We start from the raw sequence: 21,727 nt of genomic DNA on the forward strand, positions 1-21,727 counted from the left end.
TCGGCAGCTGTAAACTGCCGCTGTCAGATTTAGTGCAGCAAAGCCTTCATATATATAAACATCCATGCCTTACATGATAAACAAGTTCAGTTCGATCGCCAAATTGTACAGAGTCTAAATTGGATGTTTAACATTTTTGGGACCACAAGAATTTAAGCAGCAAACGCGTGCTGAAAAGCAAGAAATAACATCTGTAGTGATGGTAACGATCGTCCCTAAATAAGGTGAAAGGGGATTGAGGGGTTGGTTTGTTTGTTTAATTCTGGTGACGATGCTTTGATGGTGACAGTTTTCAGAACATACAGCTTTCTCCTGTTTGATGATGATGTTAGGATGCCGATATTTCTCGTGAGGTCGTCTCGGGTGACGTTCCGACCATGTTCTCTTTACACGTTCTGTTTTGGAGCACCGTCAGCCAAGTGCATCGTACACCACCTTGAAAGTGTGATGGTGGTAACACCAACGTAGTTTGATTGCTTTATATATATATATATATATATATATATATATATATATATCCTGCAATCTCCTGTGCCACCTGTGCGCCCTCAAGCACAGCATTCCGCAAACACTACTCCAAACAACAAGACCATGGCTGCACGTTCAGGAGAGCGTACAGCCAAGGAGAACTGGAGGAACAAAGAATATCCCGTAAGCGCTAGCACAGTGCCTCTTGACGACATCCTCAGTTGGCATGGACATACGTGACGTAATGCTAAAATACGTACGTAACCCTTGATTGCAACAATCAACCACAGCATTTATGGGTATTTAGCACTTGTACTGAACAAAACTGATGAGCACTGTTACCTCATTGTCATAGAATTTGCGGACTTGCTCACTGTTGTATTAAACACATGGGATGGAAGGTATCATAGAGGTTTAACACCACCTTGAACACTACCTTGGGCGCGCAAAATCACGTAGACCGACGTCTCTTCCTCTTAGGCAACATTTTGTATTCGAGAGAACGCATATCTTCCAACAAGAGATACGAGCTGAATACATGACCGAAACTCACAGAAGTGATATAGCGTAAAAGCTTGGTGCTTAGGCGTATTTAAGGAGTAGAGCTACACAATTTTTCTGCGAGCGTAAGCTTCCAGAAGTGTATTTTGTTCTCCGTTGCGTAGACGTATTACCTGCGAGTAAAATTACATACGCGTAATTTTGGAAACTTTCTGTACTTTTCAGTCACGTTTGGGCGGCGTTTGTTTTTTCTAAACCCATCACAAGCCAAGAAAGGCAATATAAAAACGGTAAAATCACAACTGCGACCGGCTCTGTCGTTCTGCTGCACAAACTGCTCTGCTCTTCTGTGTACGACAATTCTTGCTATTCTGAGAATCCGACGTCCTAGACGAACCGTGAGCTTATCTGTCGCGCTCGGGTCGTCGCAGTGCGACGAATGAGGACTGTGCATGAAGATTATAGCTAAATCCAGCTCAGCGCCGTACATTGAGGAAAGTATAGTAGTCCTACTCACTACTAACCGTGCATGTCAGGTTTGCCCCATAATAAGGAAATAACCTCCACCGCAGCTGCATTGGCGCCCCCCTTCCCACCCATCACAAACAGCTGTATTTTTAGGTGTCACACACAGGCATAATTTTGTAAATGAGTTAGAGAAGTGGAGTTAAGCGGACATAATCGGTACATCGAACCTTAAAGCAAAACGACGTTTTTTGCCTGGATTTGACCAACTTTCTTCTAGAAGTTGGCGGAGCGGAGTCTCATATAACTGAGTAGGAAACTATGCCCATGGTCCGAGATGAGATACATCTGGGTCAGAAGGAAGCCTAGGTGGGCACCATGTTGCCCCAGTATCTCTATGTGCCAGTCCCAGTATCTCTATGCCCAGTATCTAGGGGGCTATGCCGCAGGCACACGACATTGGCTAGAAGCTAGAAACTTTCAGAATTGCAAACTGCTGATTTTCAACTGTCTATGACAATCGCTTGAACCAGCTAGTGCATGGCATTAAGTATTTCTCGCCACTTTAAAATTTTTGTGCTCACTCCCTACGGGCCAAACCCCAATTCCAGATGCCGACATCAGTCCCCGATCTTAGTTCAACGGCCGTGTGTCACCCGGGCAGGTGAGGGCGGATCTTATTGTGTAGAGTGTGGCCTTTCCCATTTACATCTTTCTCATAAGAACGCATCCATCTGCACATCACTGGGTTTCGCTCCATGCTGCGACTACACCGCCAATCGGCGATAACGCGTCCATACCAATTCAAGCAAAGGTCCTGCCGTCTGGAATTAAGCTCCACAAAGTAGCGCACTTTTACTGCCTTCTATCAAACTCCTCATCTACATGTTATGAAGCGGCGATAGAAGGAGCCGGCAGAACCCACTGTAGCGTAAAAGTGCGCACACCAGACTCAGCCTACGTCTAATCCCGGAATGACACACGCAGGCGTTCGTCTGTACAGCTCGTATCGCCGGCCCCTGCGCGGACGAGACTTAACATCGGCTTAGAAGAAGGTGAGGTCGTGTTCCCAACACACCACGCAACAACATACATCACGAAGAATTTCATCTGCACTATTGCCGGCCATACTTGGAACAAGAGTGTTTGCAGCTCCTTCCAACATTCATGCAGTGTCAGGCTGACGTAGCAGCTGGACAGGTGGCGCCAGAGGGTCATGGCCATTCCCGTTTTGTGGGACCATTGTATGGCCTGCCCCCACGACCAAGACTTCCCTCCGATAAAATAAATGGAACGGGGGCATGCACGATTATTTGGCCGAGCACAGGGGCCCGCCAAGCGTCAGCCTCGCACTGTACACCTCATGTGGATAGCATGTCACTGCCCATTTTGCAACATTTCAAAGCGCTGAGGCTAGCGGGTTAACGGAAGCTATCGCTCTTTCAAAATCAGGGAGAGTTGCGCAGTCGTGAAGTCGGAAAAAAAACAAGCACGGCCAAGCATGTTGAGGTGTGGTGGTTTCTGGGTACTAACGTACTTATGTACGTTACTTATTTAGGTATGTACTTACTACACCTACGAATTGTTTAACTTCGTGTCGGTGTGAGCGGTAAGCGGAAGCTATACGCTCTGCTAGACTGGAGCTAGGCTGCCAATCAGGGGCTGACGCCGGCCCACAATTAATCACAGCGCATGCGCGGCTACAAGGTCCATGCCGAGGCGGTCACGCATGAGCCAACAGCTGTCCACTTACAAGTATGAAGAGACGAGCGGCGATCCAGGAGAGCACCGACAACGGAAACATGGAAGAACACGCGACAATCAAACGATCATGACGACCTAGCTGTGTCTACACAGCGCTCTGTCTGCAGCTCAGCAGCCGGACGCCACTCCAGCTCATCGACATCATAGAGCAGAGTTAAGATTCCACAGCCGCAGGCCAACTGAAACTCGCAAAATTCATAGAAAATATGAAACAACACCGCTGGTATCAAGATGACACATAGTAACACCACAGGTCGCGTATAGAACACGAAACAAGAAATTGTGAAATATTTCGTTGAGATTTATTCTGAATGTTTTGCACTTCCGGTAATAGGTTCCGAAAACTGATAAATAACGCCTTTCGCTCACCATCTAAATGACTGAATTCATCAACTGACACGACCAACGCTTAGCAGCCCTCTCCCATATCTTCTGTGTATATCTACCAGCAATACCGTTCGGACATGACATGCCCGTGATTTACACGGTCCGTGATTTGTTTATGCAGAATCACAAAAATCGGTAGCACATTGCACTGGCGTGCTCAGGGTGGGGGAGGGGGGGGCAGGGGGCAATGGAGGCTGGGCTCCCGCTTTCAGCTTAAAGGAGGCCCTTTCCAGGCCGGGACTGCGGCCCCTCCGCGCGTAGCGCAGACCTGGCCTGAAAGGGGAGAGAAAGAACTGGCAAGGCCGGAAGGAGGAGCCCGCGGAGAAATAGTGTGTGAGGCACACCGGCGCGGTGCGCTGATGGCCCCTTAACGCTGAGGGCATAGGTCTCTTCTGGTTTTCGAAATGGGTCTTTTGCTGGCTCCTGAGAATGACCCTGCCTGACCTGTAACAGATACTCCTCCTGGCCTTCAAGGAAGACCTTACTGTTATAGGTCCCCTCTGGACACTCACACTGAACAGATGGAGCTGAATGGGATTCCAGGGCTGACCTGGCCAGCGCCGCTGCTAATAACCCCAATATGCCCGCGCAGAATTTGGAGGCAAGGCCCAACCTCACATTCTCCGGTATCCAACAGTTGCAGGAACGAGTGTGTGTCTCTCTCTCTTACTCACCATGACGTGGCAGCACGTGCTCTGTTCTTTAGCCATCGTTTTTCCTTCTTTCTGTAGGACAGTCTAATAATATCGCTGAACTAAACTGACGAGACTCAACTGCCAACTCGCCCCACGTAAGGAACGGCGAACAGATGTAACTAAACTTACAGATAAAATAAATCTTCGTGTTTTTACGACATCGTAGTTCCCCGACCTCAAAGTCTACTGGGCCCTGGAGGCATCATTGTACATGGTGTCAGCCTCGCGTAATGCACGCTGCTTTAAGGCTATGCTACTTTTTATCGGTCCTAAGGTCTGAGCTCCATTTGCTGCTTCAGTGCGATAAAGCCATTCAGAAAGCTTGCGGTTCTCCGTATTTAGCAACTTCCATGAAAAAAGGGGTTTGCAATGCCTCATCACGGGCACCTTTGACGCCGGTTGCTACAGAGAACGCAAGACCCCGGCACACTCAAACTCATAATTGCAGGAGCGCAGTGACTCAACCTCCGTCATCAAACAAAAGAAACCATACCCGCTGGAGAGTGAGTCCCGGTAACCGGAGGTCACCTCACCATAGGTCTGCCCATCCCCTTTCCCCTCACAAAAATAACGGGTACACCACTAAGATATTAATTACGCCACGAAAATGTAGTAACCGCGTATCTTCCCATGAAAGGACGGTGAAGGTGGGAGGCACCACGCATTTTTATGCAGTCCGTTTCCTGGCAACACCATACGTCAGCTGTCCAGTTTGTTCGGAGATGGAATAAGCCGTTGCCCCTCCCCATCCCCACCACAACACCCGCCATCACCACTCCGCTTCCATCCTCTCCGCAACGACGTCATTGCCATGTCCAGTGTAAACATTTGGGGTCCAATGACGTCATTTGCAGACGCCTCAGACGCTGGTTGGATGCACAAATGCATCAAAGTTTATTCCTGGGCGACGAGATCTCTGGCGTTCTTAACTTCACAATGTATACAAAGTTAACTGCTGGCTATAAACCATCGTGCGGAGTGCTTCAAGTAAACGGTAACTCAGTCGTATGCCGCTGCACACGCGGCGCACCCAAATGTTGTTAGGACTCAGACTGTTCCCTAAAACAGTCGTTGGAACTCCAAAGAAGTTTGGAAACGGTCCAACGGTAAGTCGAGCTTTCTGATCGTCCCAGGCATGCTTAGCAGTCCTATGTAACATATTTTAAGTTTAAGCATGCCGGTGATCACTGTAGTGACAAATCTAGAAAATAATAGGACGCACACTGCCGATCCCATGTCACTAGCAACGGTCTTAGGTAGTCACTGTGCACTCTTGGTATTAATCAAACTTAAATTCCGCGGCAGGTTTACGGCATTAAGATCAAATGCAAAACCAGATCATGAAGGATGTATTTGCACAGACCTATCGGAAATACTACAGTCTTGAAAATTACAGCAATCTAAAATCACATCGGAAATATCATCAGCGCCAGGACGCAGGCATCATGTTTATGTCAAGGGCACCGTTCCTTTCCTAACACTGTTAGTATTTGATGATACTACGTGTATCCTTAAACAAACAAGGACACAACCAATGAATACAGCATTAACATATGCTCACCGAATCAAATTTATACCTAGAGTTTTGCGCTGCAAAGACTGAGGTTAGCTGTGTACATTAATTTTTATATGCCCAGAGCAGCTAGCACATATATCAGAGACGTGGTGTACGTTATTGTTATTCCATGTCGCGCCGACTGCTGATGCCATTTTGCACCCGAACTAAGTGTTGAAAGGATGCGCGTGTCTCCTGACATATCATCAACTTTGCACCCGAACTAAGTGCTGAAAGGATGTGCGCGTCTCCTGACATATCAACTTTGCACCCGAACTAAGTGCTGAAAGGATGTGCGTGTTTCCTGACATATCATCCATGTTTCAGTTGCTCATACCACCGGGGCTGTCCCCATAAGTCATGAGGTTTGAGGCTAAAACCTCGGCCCTCCTTTGAGGTGGACTGAAAACTTCTATAAAACACGGGGCTGGAAAATAATCACAGAAGGGGATTGCACTGTTTCGGAACAGCAGCCCATTACTGCCGAAGGTTGCTCAGTTCAAGATTACTGTCCACTGAAACCAGTTGGGCATAAATAGCTTCAAACAAAACTGCAAGAAAACTGAATTTCTTTTAAGCGAATTGCTCGGTACGAGATATTCTAAATTTTACAACTCGTAATGTTCGTGTACAGTGTTATCAGTCCGGATAGCAGGCGAAACTAGTCGGTGCCCGTACACGCATGCGGGTGTGCCTAACGTTGTTAACGAAAACCAGGAAAAAGCATGATACGCCTGGCATACATTTAAATTAAGTAGTTGCCGTACACAATACATTCGTTTGAGTGGACTTCATACTCACCAATCTATTTTTTACTGGCTCAAAATAATTAAGCTCCATGCAGACCTGACTGAGAGACAGAGAGAGAGCTGACCTGACTGAACCGAGTTTAACAGGCATGCCAAGTGTGCCAAATTCGTCAACTTCCTTGATTCCTTCAGCCTGTCAGAAATCCCCTACCAACGTGAGTCAGGGTGGGACACTCTCTTTGCATTTGGTTCACACATGGAAGATGGGAGAGCATGTTCACAAATCAGGCGTTGGTCATGTTAATGAAGATACGCAAGTTTCACGCAGCACGATCCGTGGCTGCTAACTAGCACACTGGGATGAAGCTCAAATATTTGCGTCGTGCTGAGTGGCCCAGACACGTGCCTCGTTCCCGAGGTTTCCACCGAGAACCGGTTTCTCGTTCCTGGTTCCGTAACTAGGGAGAAGCCAGGAGCCAGTGTGTCATTATACTGAGGGAACCGGTGGAACCAGCAGGTAGCAGTGCCCGTGCTCATAATGCACTGAACGGTCAAGCAAGAGCCAGGATCCAGCCTCAGCTTAAGCCAAAAGATTCACCAGAACCAAGATTCAGTCTAAAACATGCAGGGATCCTGAAAAAACCAAGATGTAGCTCAGGATTGTGCAGTAAGGTATTTCTCAGATCCACATTTTTTAAAACAATTAGGAGGCTCTGGTGGCAGATGACTGAACCTAGTCTCCAAGATGTATAAACATATGTACAGCTCATTAGATTTGGCTCACTTTTTAAAGTTGGGATGGCTGGGGACACCCACCTAAATGCAAAACTACACCATTGGTGTTCCTTACAGCTGATAAATGAATGGAAACTAGGTGCCCTGACCATTTCGGAAAACAGTCACAAATTTCAGTGATTCTGGTTTGCTGGAGCCATGCCGCAATGCAATCTTGCCAAAAATCTGCAAAACCTCACAGAATGAAACATGCAGAATGCACTCATGCAAATTCGGCCATTCTCTACATGCAAGTCATCTAGTATCCATGGTTGCAAACATCTCCTTTTGGCACCTGCAACGTCAGCTTTGTTTCAACTGTCAGTTGGTCATTCAACTGGTTCGTCAGCTGGTTATGGTCCTTATCATGTCTTTGGACTTGGAAAGTTGCTGCTCTGACATATTAATCTCAAACTGATTGGAATAGGCCGAACCAGCCACATTAACCATGTGCGCAGCCAATGAGTTACCCCAGTGGATGACCTTTGCCAACTGGTGTTTTTTTCGGACAACCATTTTAGAGACAACTAATACACAGATAAAGATATCAGCACAAAAACTATAAATACTTTAGTATATGCATGAACCGTAAAGTATGATGATCTGCAAAGGTAATGAGCCTGCCGTTGTTGCAGCATTGTCAGTTGACCTTGCCCCTTGCCACCAAACGGGTTGTTCTTAAAACGCAGCTATGGGCACGCAATTATTTGCAGTTATCAACACGGGCACCATTTGATGGAAGCTTGCAAGTTGGCAGCCGAGGAGGACGTAAACCCAAAAAAAGACATATCCTAGCCCCACGCTTGCCGCATTTACACGGCAGTCAAACTTCGTCCGCTTAATTATTAATTTTCATGCACCTAATTGGCCTAACCTAAAAGATTAGTATATTGCTGACGGCAATTTGCGCTGAAATGAGCAATACTGGTTTGTACACCTGCGGAAGGTATGCAGAATCACCTAACTTACGCTTAGAAAAAGACAAAAATAGGACAGGATTATAAATGACACAATGCGCAAGGCAGATTAGCTGGAGATCCGTTTCTTGTTTAACAAAACCACTTTCCAAACATCCAAAGAACTTTAAGGTGAGAGGACACTAGCTCAATATTTTTCGCTATGATATGTTCCTTTTTGCCGCTTCAAAGCCTGGCGAAAAATCCCATCAGCAAAGCGAAAAATAAAGGCAAGTTTAAAACTAACGTTTTCAGTGTATTCCACATAGATAACTGGTCTCAGTGTACAAAATGGATTGCATTGCATTCACCACATACAATGAGTCATTTACTAACACACAATGTTATGCTTGCATGTACTTGTGTGCTGCAATCAAAATAAACAACCGGCGGATGCATGGCATGAATGGCATTTGCCCATATCGATTAACTACAATCGACACGCTTGAACAAATCGAGAACCCGGGCTGGGTCCCGTCCAGGGCAACCATATGGGTTGACCTGACCTGATCTGTGCATGTGTAGCTGCCGCAATGTGCCCACCGCCCAACCCAGTAGGCAGGCCTCTCAGCTCTACACAGCCCTACCGGCTGACCTGAGAGGTGGCGTGGCTCCAGTAGCTGCACGTACAGCAGCACGTCCTTCTCGTAGCTGTCTTCCTCGATTATCTGGATGTTGATATACTGCCTGCCAACCCGACAGGAAAGCTGAGTTATATAGTGCAAGGCGGCAGGCGAATGTAACATATTGGTTTGTAGACGTACAGCGACCCAACACACCATCGGGTGGCACCGCGCACGTGCCGCGCCCATGTCTGAGTTTCGAAACAGGGATCATCGTACATCTTTCGGACACACACGCATGATGCGGAATTAAACCTCTGGTGTGAAATATCGGGCAATGTAGAGGCGCCTTTTAAATGCGACTCAGCGCAAAACGCTCATACGGACACAGAACAGCCTGATTGGTAAGTTTGGCCAGTGGAAGTGGTCCGCACAGTCTAGGGGGAGGGAGTGGGGGGGGGGGGGGGGGGGGCAGGGCGGGAGGTTAACTGGTCCCAGCTTTCATCCATTTTCATCCGGTACATATGCTAATAATATCTCACGTGGGCTATGAATTAGCTATGACCGTGTAATTTGGGCCATCGATGCGCTAGGCTGGTAGCTTCGGTTCGCGGAAAGACGTATTAAAAAGTCACGCTCGATAGTTGTAATAAGCAATCATTCCTAATCAGGCTGTTAAGCTGGTTCGCTATTACAGTACCTCAGAACCACTCAGGCCTCGTGCACCTCAGGCGTACCATTCCATTCCGAACCTTTTTGAACGGCACTCGACACACGTGTGGTGAAGAATTGGTTTTGCTAGCACTGTTTGACAAGCTTCTGCCTAGCCTAACAAAAAGCTCGCGCAATGGTAGCGTCACCTCTCAGTGCCCGGCCACCGGTTTGCGTTCAGATAGCCGCTAAGTCCATATTCGTATCACCACCTCCCTTCCGACAGAAAGAGATTAAACGGAATGCCCCATATTTAAAGGTATTGATACAAGTATGATGTATGATGATTTAAGCTCACTTGTAACCTTTGGCGTACTTTTAAGTGCGAAAACACGCTCTAGACAACACAGTTTCACTCTTGAGTAAGTATTTTGTTCAATACGTCATCGTTCGATTGCGTCATGGAACGTTTGTATGACGTCAGGGTCGTTGCCGGCCTGGCCTAGCGAAATTGTCACCGTAACGGATGAGCTGACTCACTTGTAGTGCTTCAACTCGTCGAAAGGTGGCTTGCAAATCGGCGCGCGTTTACATGACACAAACATTGTGGTGTATTCGTGTTTTGGCCCTTTCCCATGTTTCTTGTACGAAAATGGTTCGGATTCCCGGTTGACCTCATGATTTGGTGATTCGTGTTCGAAACTCGTTCTGAACGCCTTACATCGGCCGAGGGCCAAGCAAATGCTGTTGATACTAGAAATCACACTTACATACGCCAGACACGAACAATTCGACGGTCATATCTTTCTCGACTTTGGGCACTGCATAGCCAACGAGGTGGCAGCCTTCACATGACGTCTTCATGGCGTCATGGGTGCCTGGGTTACCTTGAAAAAGTCCGCACGAAATAGTCTGCACCAGTTCGCGGACGTCAAGCTAAAAAACGAGAAGGTTGTAAGTCTTAAAAGGGCGTGGCTTACTGAATGACCTTCAGTATGACTATCTCCGTCCAACATAAATTCAGCAGCCCATGCAAATGCGGAACCGTGCTTTAAGACCGCAGATGTGAGCGGGTCTTTCACATGCATCCCACATACCAAGAGTTCCTTTCTGACTTCCTCTACATGGGCTGTAGCCCACCAGGAGGTCAGAAGAGTGAATCAGCTGCTCGTCTCTACTAACATTCTCATATTTACCGATGACGAGATCAAACCGCCTGTCTCCATTCCCTGAAGTCTGCAAAACTAACAGTGCCAGGGAGAACCTATACACTGTTCCACAACAGCATGATGCCACCAGAACAACAAACAGATTAAAAATATCCTTCAGTCATCAAGCGCAATCGAAAAAAAAACAGTCAAGGTCAAAGTGAACGTCTATGACAGGAGCCCTACAATTACCTCTTTGATGCTCAGGAACAATATGTCAAGCGGCCCTACTATTCTCACACAAACGTATATATGTACGTATGTGTGCATGTACCTATTGACGATTAAAATTAACCCCAAAATAAAATGGCCATTCCGAGTGTACAGTCGGAAGTTCAAGAATTGAGACACGCAAAAATGATCCTCGTCGTAACAATCGCACAGAGACCCATCAAAGGCAACAATAGAGAAAACATACCGAAGGTTAATACACACACACAGACATGACCGACAGAGACAGATACAAAAAATAGTTATATGTATATATATATATATATATATATATATATATATATATATATTTACGTTGGTGTAAGTGCGCACCTAATAATCTTCTAAACACTTGTTGTTGAAGACCTTGGCATACGTAATCTCAACATGCGGTCGGGTGGGGGTCGAACGGCCCCCGTAGGTTTTTCCGGAATGGTTTCCGGACGGCGGGGCGAAGCCGAGCGAAATTTTGCATACTTGTGGGCAATTAAATAGCGGATCTTTTGGCATCGTCACAATAGAATTACTTTGCAAGGTCACTGACCCATAGCAAATCAGAGTGTCACCGTGGCTTACAGGAAAGATCATTTCTAGGGAATCGTTCAATCTGACGCGAAAACGGAGTGTTAAACAAAGCCATATATCTATGAAACAGTTTTCCAGGCAATACACCATTAAATTTAAAATTTCACCAAATTCCATTGACCTAGGGTCAGGTATGAAGGTCAGACCGAAGTCAAACCAGCCTGTTTTTATACTAGAAATATTGCTGTATGGGATTGTTTCTGGTGCTCATTTTGCATTTATTCATGACAGGGACCACAACAAACATGATTCATGCGATTCTCAAAGATCAGAGTGTATCACTGATCTAAAATGCCCCGGGTCAGCAATCCAATTTTAAGAGCATACCGCCAAGCGTAATTCCTGGTGGTTATTCAAATTCCAAAATAGAATAAATCTCGTAAGCTTTTGGTCACCTTGACCATCTTCACGTCACAAAGGGCCACTGACGTTAAAAAACAGTGACCATTTGCTTAAAATAGGTATGTTGGTTAAAGGCGGTTACATGAAATAGTCTAGGGCGTGAACGCCAATATGGAGCTTGATATCGCTTAACCTTATCTGACGCGAAGGTCAACTATGAACCTTAAATCTTGACAAAAGTGTGTTTACATTTAGGCTAATCCACCAAGTGAATTTGATGTCTAGCTCACTTGACTTTGAGATCTAAGGGGGTCAAATTGACCCCAAACCCAGTGAAGGGCATTCAGTCAACTAACCGGGCGCGTGTCAATGACGTTTTGTTTTTAACTCTTGCCCAAAATTTCGCATTACGACCTTCGATTGCTCATTGCGGATAAAAGCAGCCGGCAAACGTTTGGCATCCATAAGTTGGCTTGATGTTTCGAAATCATACGTTCTATTCTCAAAGGCACATACACACACGCAAACAACATACATGAACGAAGATTGCTCACAGAAAAAGCGCCTAGGTGTAACTAGAGTAAGTTTGATCGTAAGCAAACTCTAAATGGGGCAGTTAACAATTATGCTGGCACAAATGTTCGAGCGGCAAAACATGCGCGGGCCAAACCTTTCAGACCGATGAGCCTACGCGGGCCATTCACGCCTTAACACGGTACTGAGGTCAATCGTCCAGGATTGGCGGCTCAGGAGCACTCCAAGTCATTTTTTGCACCGCTGTAAGCCGAGTGCCAGATTTTCACAACTGTTGCGAGGGAAACCCGGACCGCAAAATCCCCTCCCCCCTACCCTAACGCGGCAGTTCCCGCGCCTCTGCCATCAAAGATCAGTATCAAGTTCCCAAGCAGAGAAAACCTCGCAGTTAATCGGCACCTACGCTAAGTACACGCTGGCATCTGTTTTTATTGGCAGTCAGATTATACATCTGCTCTTAAGGTCTTGATGGGCACAAACCTGTATTGCCGATTTTGCAACTGAATGCAGTGGCCAGGTGGCATAGGGTGAGCTTGGGAGAAATCCGGACTGATGCATGTGAGCCAATTGCGCTTAATAACCACCGGGTCTTTGCCAGTCATGGCATATCCTCTTGGGAGATTGGGGCGGGGGGGGGGGAAGGGGCATCTTAACCTTGCTCATCCTCACGAAGCGTAACACGATTAACGTCAACGTTTTTTATAGGGATGGTGGTGGGTACCCCTGCTAATCTTTCATTGTTTCTGTCTCTCGTACACACCATTTGAAAAGCCCCTTGAACGGGGGCACACCCATAATTTTCTTAAAGGAGTATTCAAGATAATTCGGTGCAGTTCATAGCCCGACCCTTCTTAAGATCTAAAACCTTATACACGTCCCCAAAAATGAGCACACTATTTCGTGCAAACTATTTCAAGATTACCTAGGCATCGATGACGCCATATTAATGGGATTCAATTCCTGCCGTTCCAACGGCCCTGTGGCAAGTCGAAAAATATAATTGTCGAGTCGTCCATATCTGGCGTGCGTGAGCACAATTTCCAGAACTAACGGGCATCAACTGGCTTTTAACCAATGTTCCCCAAGCTATACACGATTATAAACACATTTTACGTTTAGCGTTACCCAAAACAAAATGCTATACATTCTTCCAATTATTACGTACATACGACTCGTAATCAAATCAATTAAATGTAACCGACCGAGAAACCGCTGTAACCAAATATGTGGATGCAAGTAAGCAACTTTAACTCACAAAAAATGTGCAAAAAAAAACACAAAGAGAAAGGGTCAAAACACCAGCGTCTAGCGATATTTGATCCAGCACACAATCAGCCACGCCGCCGGCCACCTCTCAGGAGGTTGAAGAGCTCCAAGTGAGTGCTGTGAAACAAACCTTCCATGATGCAATCAAGCAATGACATATTGATGAGCATATCTAATAAAAAGACAAATTCTGCTGTCGATAGCAGCCTTTTGCACTTAAAGCATACCAAAAGTTACAAGTCGGCTAATTTCACAATATCTCATGCTTCCTTTAACATCATACAATATGGAACATTCCCCTTAAAGGAGGTGCAGGGAGATCAGCCAGCATGGGTCGCGCTTGGGGCGTAGTTTCACAAAATGAGTTGGGAGGGGCTTAACAGTAGAACATGACTCAACCTATCCGGAAGTACACAAAACGGGTTTCTAGCCAGATTTAGCAAACTTACTCCCTTAAGTGTGTGGAGGGGCTGAAGCCCTCGTTCACCCAAACTGAACAGGAAACTACACCCCTACATCGCGACGATTTTTTTCTTTCCGTCGAGGGGCCATAGATGTGGTGAAAAAACGGGTCTAGGGAGAGAACGCCAAAGCCCCATGCCCTCCTTCGCTGCGCCGCCGCCCCCAAATCTAGATTTTAGGGTCAAAACAATATCAATCAAAGCTCTCCATATAGTGACGCAAAGTTCAGGCCAGGTGCTGTGCAGCCCGGATGTAATCCCCGTGGTTAGAGGTCACGTTGGAAGTAGCATGGATATAGCGAGATGGTGCCTCTAGGCGTTGCTTCACTTGCGGAGGGACTAGACCTCTCTCCGAATGGTTTTGTTAGTTAATTGACCACATATGCTATTATATTGATTCAACTCCAGTGCAGGGGCAGCAGATCAGGGGGCAGGGTAATAGTAACTGCCTCCCTGCCACAAATCGCAGCGTTAGCATCACCCTAACGGCGCGCGGAAATGTTCTAGACAAAAATCGTGTTAGCTCACTAAACACACTAATTACACGGCGCCTCCGCGGCTACTGTCCTTCACGACACCAAGTTTGCCAGTTTTCAATGGCAGATCTTGAGATACGGCTGGTGAGTGGTGGGGCCGGTCGTTGCTTTGACTCTTGTGAGACAGGCTGCTACGCTGCATTTCATGGAATCGGCGGCTACGCTGGCTCCAGCGAGGCCAAGAAATGAACTGCGGCGGCACCGGCTGATGCACTTGTGCCAGTAAAGCCGGTTGCCCAGGATCACCTGGCTCGCTCGAGGCCTGGGCATACATTCTGCTGTGGTCCTGATTTAAGTTGCCAGGGCATATGAGGACACAAATAAGACGAGAACGTGCACATGTGGCACATTTTCACACTGCGACAGCATATTGTAACACAAAAGCATGTTGTTTAGGCAATACCGCGCATGCTTGCGATTACGCAGCGTCCGCATTGCCACCACACCGTTTAACCATCGCTTGCCATTTATCGTCACCCGCTGCGGTATGTCGTCAGATCGTCCTTCAAATTTTTTTCGCAGTTTTTCCCAGACTAATTTTGATTTGCATCTGAATCACAGAATCACCCAATTTTTGCGTCCAAGTCCCCAGCACATTCTTTCAGGTTAACTGTGGTCTGATCTGTCTTTTTCCTTAATTAATCGGGTACATTTTTTTAGTCAGAATACGTCTTTACAATTTGCAATCAATCAAATCATCTCGCAGCGTGAAATCGAACACAATCGCGCAGGGGTCGATTCCGTACATCGTCCGAAATGGTCTCATCGAGCGGCTGCACAAGCAGAACGCATAACATGTAAATTTAGTTTGAACACTCGTCGGCGTTTCACCGCTGTTTCTCCTGGATCCGCACCCGTCAGTTCTATCAAATGCGCGGTTACATGGGTTGTTTTGTTTTGTGACGGCTTTCTTTTGTGAAACGCATGTGTTTATCAGACGAAGTGAAAATTTCATTTGCTTGTGTCGCAAATGTTATTGTTAAACCGTATTGTTAAACCCCGACCGCTTACACATGTTGGTTTAGTTAAATGTAATTCACAATGCCCCTCTTTGCCGAGCACACCCTGGGCATAGCCGTTTGCGATTTAGCTGTAGCAGACACACATTTCACCGACAAAGTGAGCGTCAGCAACCGCGTTCCATTTTGAGCAATTTTTGATGATTATATTAAGGCATGTTGTGTGATCATTTTTGTGCATTTTAGAAAGAGAATCGCATTAACAGCAAAAAAGTATGGCATGTGCTGAGGCGGGGGGGGGGGGGGGGGGGGCAGAGGCGCCATGGGCATGCATTTCTTTTGACCTCCCTGGCAACCAACTAGATGAATTTTGCCACGTTGCCTTGCTGTCCTCGCACTGTCCATTGTCCTCATTGTCCTGTTCTATAACGAGTCTTTCCTCCGTCCTATGCACTGCACTGCACTGCGATGTGCTGTGCCGTGCCGTGCTGTTCTGTGCTGCGTTTGTTCTGCTGTGACAAGTTTGAAGGTGGCATAGTCGGCCAGAGACCGAATGGAAATGCAGTCCAAACGAAATGGCAGTGATATGGTCAGCACACCTGAACTTTATGACCGCAAGTAGTGCAAGGGTACATTTGCGACCTTCACTTAACCGATCTCAAGTTGTGCCTGCTGTTTAGTAGCTTGGGATTGCTGCCAATGCAGTGGTGACATGTCCCTAAATAACTGAATAAATCCATCACAAGAAAAAATGCCGTTTTTAAGAAAGCCCAGAGGTTCCATTCCAACTTACGTCTCGCGTGCCTGGCCTTGATTAACAGCTTAATGTAGGTTTGAGTACGAACCGACGTATTTTGTATGAGCTGGCTGTGATACAGAACAAAAACACACTCCAGGCCATTTCGCGGCAACAAAGTTAGATCGTTTGAACATGTCCAGATGGCTAACACTGGCAGCAAGACAATAACATTTGCACGCGCCGACGACTGCACAAAGTGACACACTTCAGACACCAGCCACTTTGACTGCTCGCTCCTCGCCGATTTAGTTTTAGATCAAGGGTTGACTGCACTGTAAGCGCGGTTCTAAAAACGCATTCCGCAACGTCCACCCACTCACAGACTTGGCTACAACGCTTCAAACGCATCGTTCAATCAGCTACCCAGCGGAGCGACCGCTGGGCTCAACCGAAAGTCACTCTTCTGGCCACGCTCGCCGATACTGTCGAGAAGATCAGTCAGGAAGCTGCGGCAAGGGCTGTGCGCTGCCGAGATCAGGAATGTGACGAGGTGCGGCTCTACCAGCCCGTCAGCTTTGACGCTATCAACTGCGGCGATCTTATCGATGAGAAGAAGAGTTCATGAGCGAGCATCACTCACGGCGTCATTGAACGCCAAAGCTGCCGACTGCGTACCACATGACCACCGTACCCAGCGCACGCACAAGTCGCAGACCGAGGCGTGCAGTGAGCGAGCCATCCCTTACGGCGTCATTGAACGCCAAAGCTGCTGACTGCGGACCACATGACCCCCGTACCCAGTGCACGCACAGGTCGCAGACTGAGGCGTGCAGTTCGTCAAGCCGTGGCGGGACGGGATAACGGCCAGAGCACATGTGCGCGAGAATGCGATACCGGCGGCATGCATCTGTGTTTTAATCAAAGCCGGACCTCGCCTTTAATGGACGTGTTGCCCTTTATAGGCAGGTATGACAATCATCCATAGTGATTATTGACGTTAAAAAGTCGCCCTGAAACCACGTGGTTGTCAACTTTTATCCATTTGTAAATGGCTTTCAGGATCATTCAAGGGTTCAAACTTGGCAACTGTTTATCTTCAATGCTGCAGCCTTTAGAGAAGGGTCGGTTGGGGTGATGCCAGCTCACAATGGTTGGCTACTGAACTACTACTACTTCTAGTTGGCTACTGAAGCTACCCATTATTTCATTACGCGCATGCTAACTTAACTTGCAACTTAAGATCGCGTGCGTTCGACTTAAATGAAGACAACTCTACTACTTTTTCGCAGTCTTCTAATCTACAAACCTAGCTCAAGCAAAGCCCGTTGACACATCCAGCTTTACTTTTTAAATGAACTGAGACAGCTGCCAGACAAAAGGCATGCGATAAATACGTAACATTTGTTGGAGGAGCAGATCAAGCAAATTCCGTAAAAGTTGTAGGGTACAGACCACTTTCCAACCACTTTCAATCAGTCGCACATGACGTTGACCCGGTTGTGTTCCGTTTAAGCGGGCAAACGGGTTTCAGTCTGCGGGCTTTAGCAACTTGTGCAGCCTACTTCGCGCCGCTTATTTGCAAGTCACCCAGACATGCATGGGTTCACAGTAACGTGAAGCGGAAGTTCCCACCGTATTATAATCATAGCCGAGAACATTATGGCCACCGAAACATTCGTATCTGGAGAACGCCGGCACAAATTCTCTAAGCAATGGACGGCCGGTTATCTATCCATTTCTACAGCGTCGAAGGTTTAACTGTCAGAGGGGACTAAGTTGTCACATATGACGCGAATTTTCGGAATCACGCATAGCGTGATTCCTTCGGGAATGGTATACGTGGTAGCGTGGTACGGTATTGATGCGTGGCAGCGTGAGTTCCTCGTATCGAACACCATCGACTATGTCTTGCCGGTATTTGCTCTTGCCTGGTATTTGCCTTCATGGAAAGGTGAGCACCAGCTGGACATGTACGCCAGGGTAATTACTAGCATCGCTGACATTCTTTTTGTGGCAGAGGGAGGATATGAACGACGCAGTATCATTACTGCCACGCATAATCTGCCCCTGGGATAACAGCGGGTCGCTGCTTCAGACGCATTGACACGCCATATTAACCGATCACGTCAGTAATATGCTAAATAAAATACCTGGTAGCAACATATCTGCGTTGCCGGTAGCATTACCACCGCGTCTGCAGCATCAGAAAATGCGGATGGGGAACTACAACCGTTTTCCGCGGCGTCCTCACACGTCATTCTATGACGTGCAACACAATGTGTTGCTTGGGCCTGCAATAGCAATGACGTTACTGGAACTGAGCAGTGACGTTACTGGAACCGAAGTATCTATGTGTGGATCTGCTGCTGTATGTTATGTTGTATGTTGTATGTATGTTAATGACTCCGTTACGTGGGAGGCACCAACAGTGCGTTCGTCTGCAGAATGTTGTCGGAAACGAAAGCATTTTCGTACACCTTGGCAATTTTCGAGCGCCGCGAACGCGGCCTAAACTGCATTACAGCTGGTCTGCGTCAGTATTCATACCGCAACCGCTTCGGGGAACGGAGTGAGGTCAAGCAGCGGGCTGTCGTGTCTGGCTGTAAACAGGTCGGCGGGGAGGTTGGGCCCGCCGGCCCCGTCTCGATAATCAATAGCTCCAGTCCCATCACGAACAACCACTGGTCCACTTCAAAAAGCGCAAAAAAGTCCACAAAAAAGACTGCGCACGTAAGGATGGTCTGGGAAGCTCCGACGCCACTTACTCGGTCTCGTTGTTCTCGAAGACGACTTCGCCCTCGCAGTGTCGGTAGTCCTTGCCGGGCTTGGCCGTGCCCTCAACGGTCGTGTAGGGCACGGCAACCCGGCCGCGAGCACCCGACCAGCGGCACACCTTCAGAGAGTACATGCCCACCGACTCAACGATTTCAATGTCTTTCTCCGACACGGAAAAGATGCCCCCGTGGTCATCGTCGAGAATCATTACGGTGGCCACGAACGGAGCCACCAGCTTCAGGTGGGTCGCGGCCAGCGGGTGGCCGGTGCTGCCATTCACGTGCGTCCTTAGGGGCGCGCCGTCGGGGTCCGCCAGTCGTAGATTGCACAGCTTCACGTAGAAGTGTTCGTCCTCCTCGAACAGGTCGTCGTCGATGACGACCACGCCCAGTGACTTGACGCTCTCTCCGGGTGCGAAGAAGAGCGTGCCGGCGACGGCGATGTAGTCGCTGCCAGCGTTGGCCGACCCGTCCTCCGTGCGGTAGTCCACCAGCAGGCACTGGTTTGGGTCGCCGCCCTCTCGCTTCACAGTCACCTCGAAGTCGCCGATGCTCTCCATCACTGTATAGTGGCCCGGATCGAAGGACACCTTGATGACGTGATCGTCCTCGCTCTTGAACTCGTCAATGTCGATGGTGCCCTCCCTCCGCTCGGCCAGCAGCGAGCGTCGCATCAGGTTACCCCCGCCCGTCAGCTTACGCGTGGCCTGGATACGGTAGAAGGCGCGCGACTTTGGACCCTTGTTGAGCACCTCCTCGCGCGCCATCAACTCCAAGTGATCCATGTCGATACTGGGGTGCTTCTTGCGCAGTTCGCGCAGTATACGGATGTACTCCCGTCGGTTCTCTTCAAACTCCTTGACGGCTTCATCCACGTATTCCTCCTCCAGCTGTTTCAGGTCTGCATCTTGGGTATGATTGGCCTTCTCCAGCTCCAGGCCTTCGTGCTCGACGATGACACCACGCTTGTTGATACGATAGTCCCTTTTCATGTACTTATAGAAGAGCATGCGCCGATCGGCGATGTATGCCGTGACCACGGTGGCGGGGAAGAAGAGAAGCGTCAGCAGCGCCTCCCAGATCTCCACCACGCCCTCACTGATGACGGCCAGAATCAGGTACATCCAGACGTACGCGAACACCGACCAGGTGGCCGTCACAAAGAACACGCGCAAGTGTTTGATCTTGCGCACCTCACCGTCCGGGATAACATACACGCAGAGGGATATGATGACGAACAGGTTGAAGGCGGCGCTACCGACGATAGTGCCGGGTCCGATGTCACCCGACTCGAAGTTTTTGGCGTATATTTCGATGATGGAAAGGAGGATCTTCCGGCGCGGAGGAGCCCAGCGCCATCAGCGTCAGATTTGCCACCGTCTCATTCCACACGCGTACCACGATAATCTGTGTCTCGCCGTTGGGCTTCTTGACGGTGACCTCCTTCTCCTTCGATGTGATGACTTCGATGGAGGCCATGAAGCGGTCTGCCACTATGGACACGCCGATGAAGAGGTAGATGAGCGACAGGAAGTAGACAAGCGCGCGCGCAAACATGTCGCCGCCGCTGACATTTTCCTGTGGCTCCCAGACAGGTAGGATGAGGCCCTTAGTGCAGCGCTGCTGGTGGGCAGTGGCGTTGGCTGAGGGCTGGGCGGCGGCCAGTGCCCACCCGGCGATGACCAGCAGCAGTGGAAGCGGAAACATGATGTCCAGCGGGCAGCGTCACTCCCGGCTCATCGCGATCAGCAACGCTGCCCCGCTGAGGAGCGCGACCACTCAGATCGGCACCGGTTATCCGTGCCGATGGCGCGCCGCACACTGCCGCTGTGCAGCAGGCTGCCGCCGTGCCGCAGACTGGCGCTGCGCCACGGACTGGTGCAGCACCGCAGACTGGCGTCGCGCCGTAGACTGGCGCCGCGCCGCGGACTGGCGCAGCACCGCAGACTGGCGCAGCACCGCAGACTGGCGTCACACTGTAGACTAGCCCAGCACCGCACACTGGCGCCGCGCCATAGACTGGCGTCGCGCTGTAGACTGGCGCAGCACCGCAGACTGGAGCAGCACCGTTGACTGGCGCAGCACCGCGGACTAGCGCCGCGCCTCAGAGCTGGGAGTCCGGCCGGCAGCCACGGCCGACGCCGTAGCGCTCAGTTCCGGTGCTGCGCACACGGCAGTCCCCGCCGACTGGCACAGCAGGACGGTCACAGCACAGGACGACGGCAAGCCGCGGCTTATGTAGCCGTTGGCGCAAGAGGGCACCCAACGCGTACCACTGTCGCCTCCCAGGGAGCGTGCTCTCGCGGTGAGCGAGCCTTAGCGGGACGGTCCAGAGACGGTGCGACGACCTCCCTCAGGTTCTACAACGGCGATCAGCTGAGCTGGCGTGCCATCTTATGCCTCTGGTGTTCCTGGAATGGAAAATCCCTGTTAGGATGGTTTGCTGCTGAGGTCCGCAGGCAGTATGGCCCAAACGAAAACACATTTAGAGCCCAACAGACACGTAAAGCTATTTACAATGCAAATGGACAGGCGTGCCATTACGGAGATCGGAGGCACAGGCGACGGGTGCTGGTTTTACGCTG

General features: G+C 48.9%; 1 protein-coding gene across 1 annotated transcript in view; it reads right to left on the reverse strand.

The window, feature by feature from the left end:
- The window catches only part of LOC119108698 (sodium/calcium exchanger 1-like), a 133,825-nt gene that overhangs the window by 26,036 nt on the left and 86,062 nt on the right, over positions 1-21,727 (reverse strand). Inside the window, 3 exon segments of the mRNA XM_037232326.1 lie at positions 8,910-9,001; positions 19,134-20,473; positions 20,475-21,553. Coding sequence (XP_037088221.1) covers positions 8,910-9,001; positions 19,134-20,473; positions 20,475-20,849 — 1,807 coding nt within the window. The 5' untranslated portion in view covers positions 20,850-21,553.

This window comes from Pollicipes pollicipes, unplaced genomic scaffold, assembly GCF_011947565.3.
Source record: "Pollicipes pollicipes isolate AB1234 unplaced genomic scaffold, Ppol_2.1 Scaffold_6686;HRSCAF=7923_pilon_pilon_pilon, whole genome shotgun sequence".
Lineage (NCBI taxonomy): Eukaryota > Metazoa > Arthropoda > Thecostraca > Pollicipedomorpha > Pollicipedidae > Pollicipes > Pollicipes pollicipes.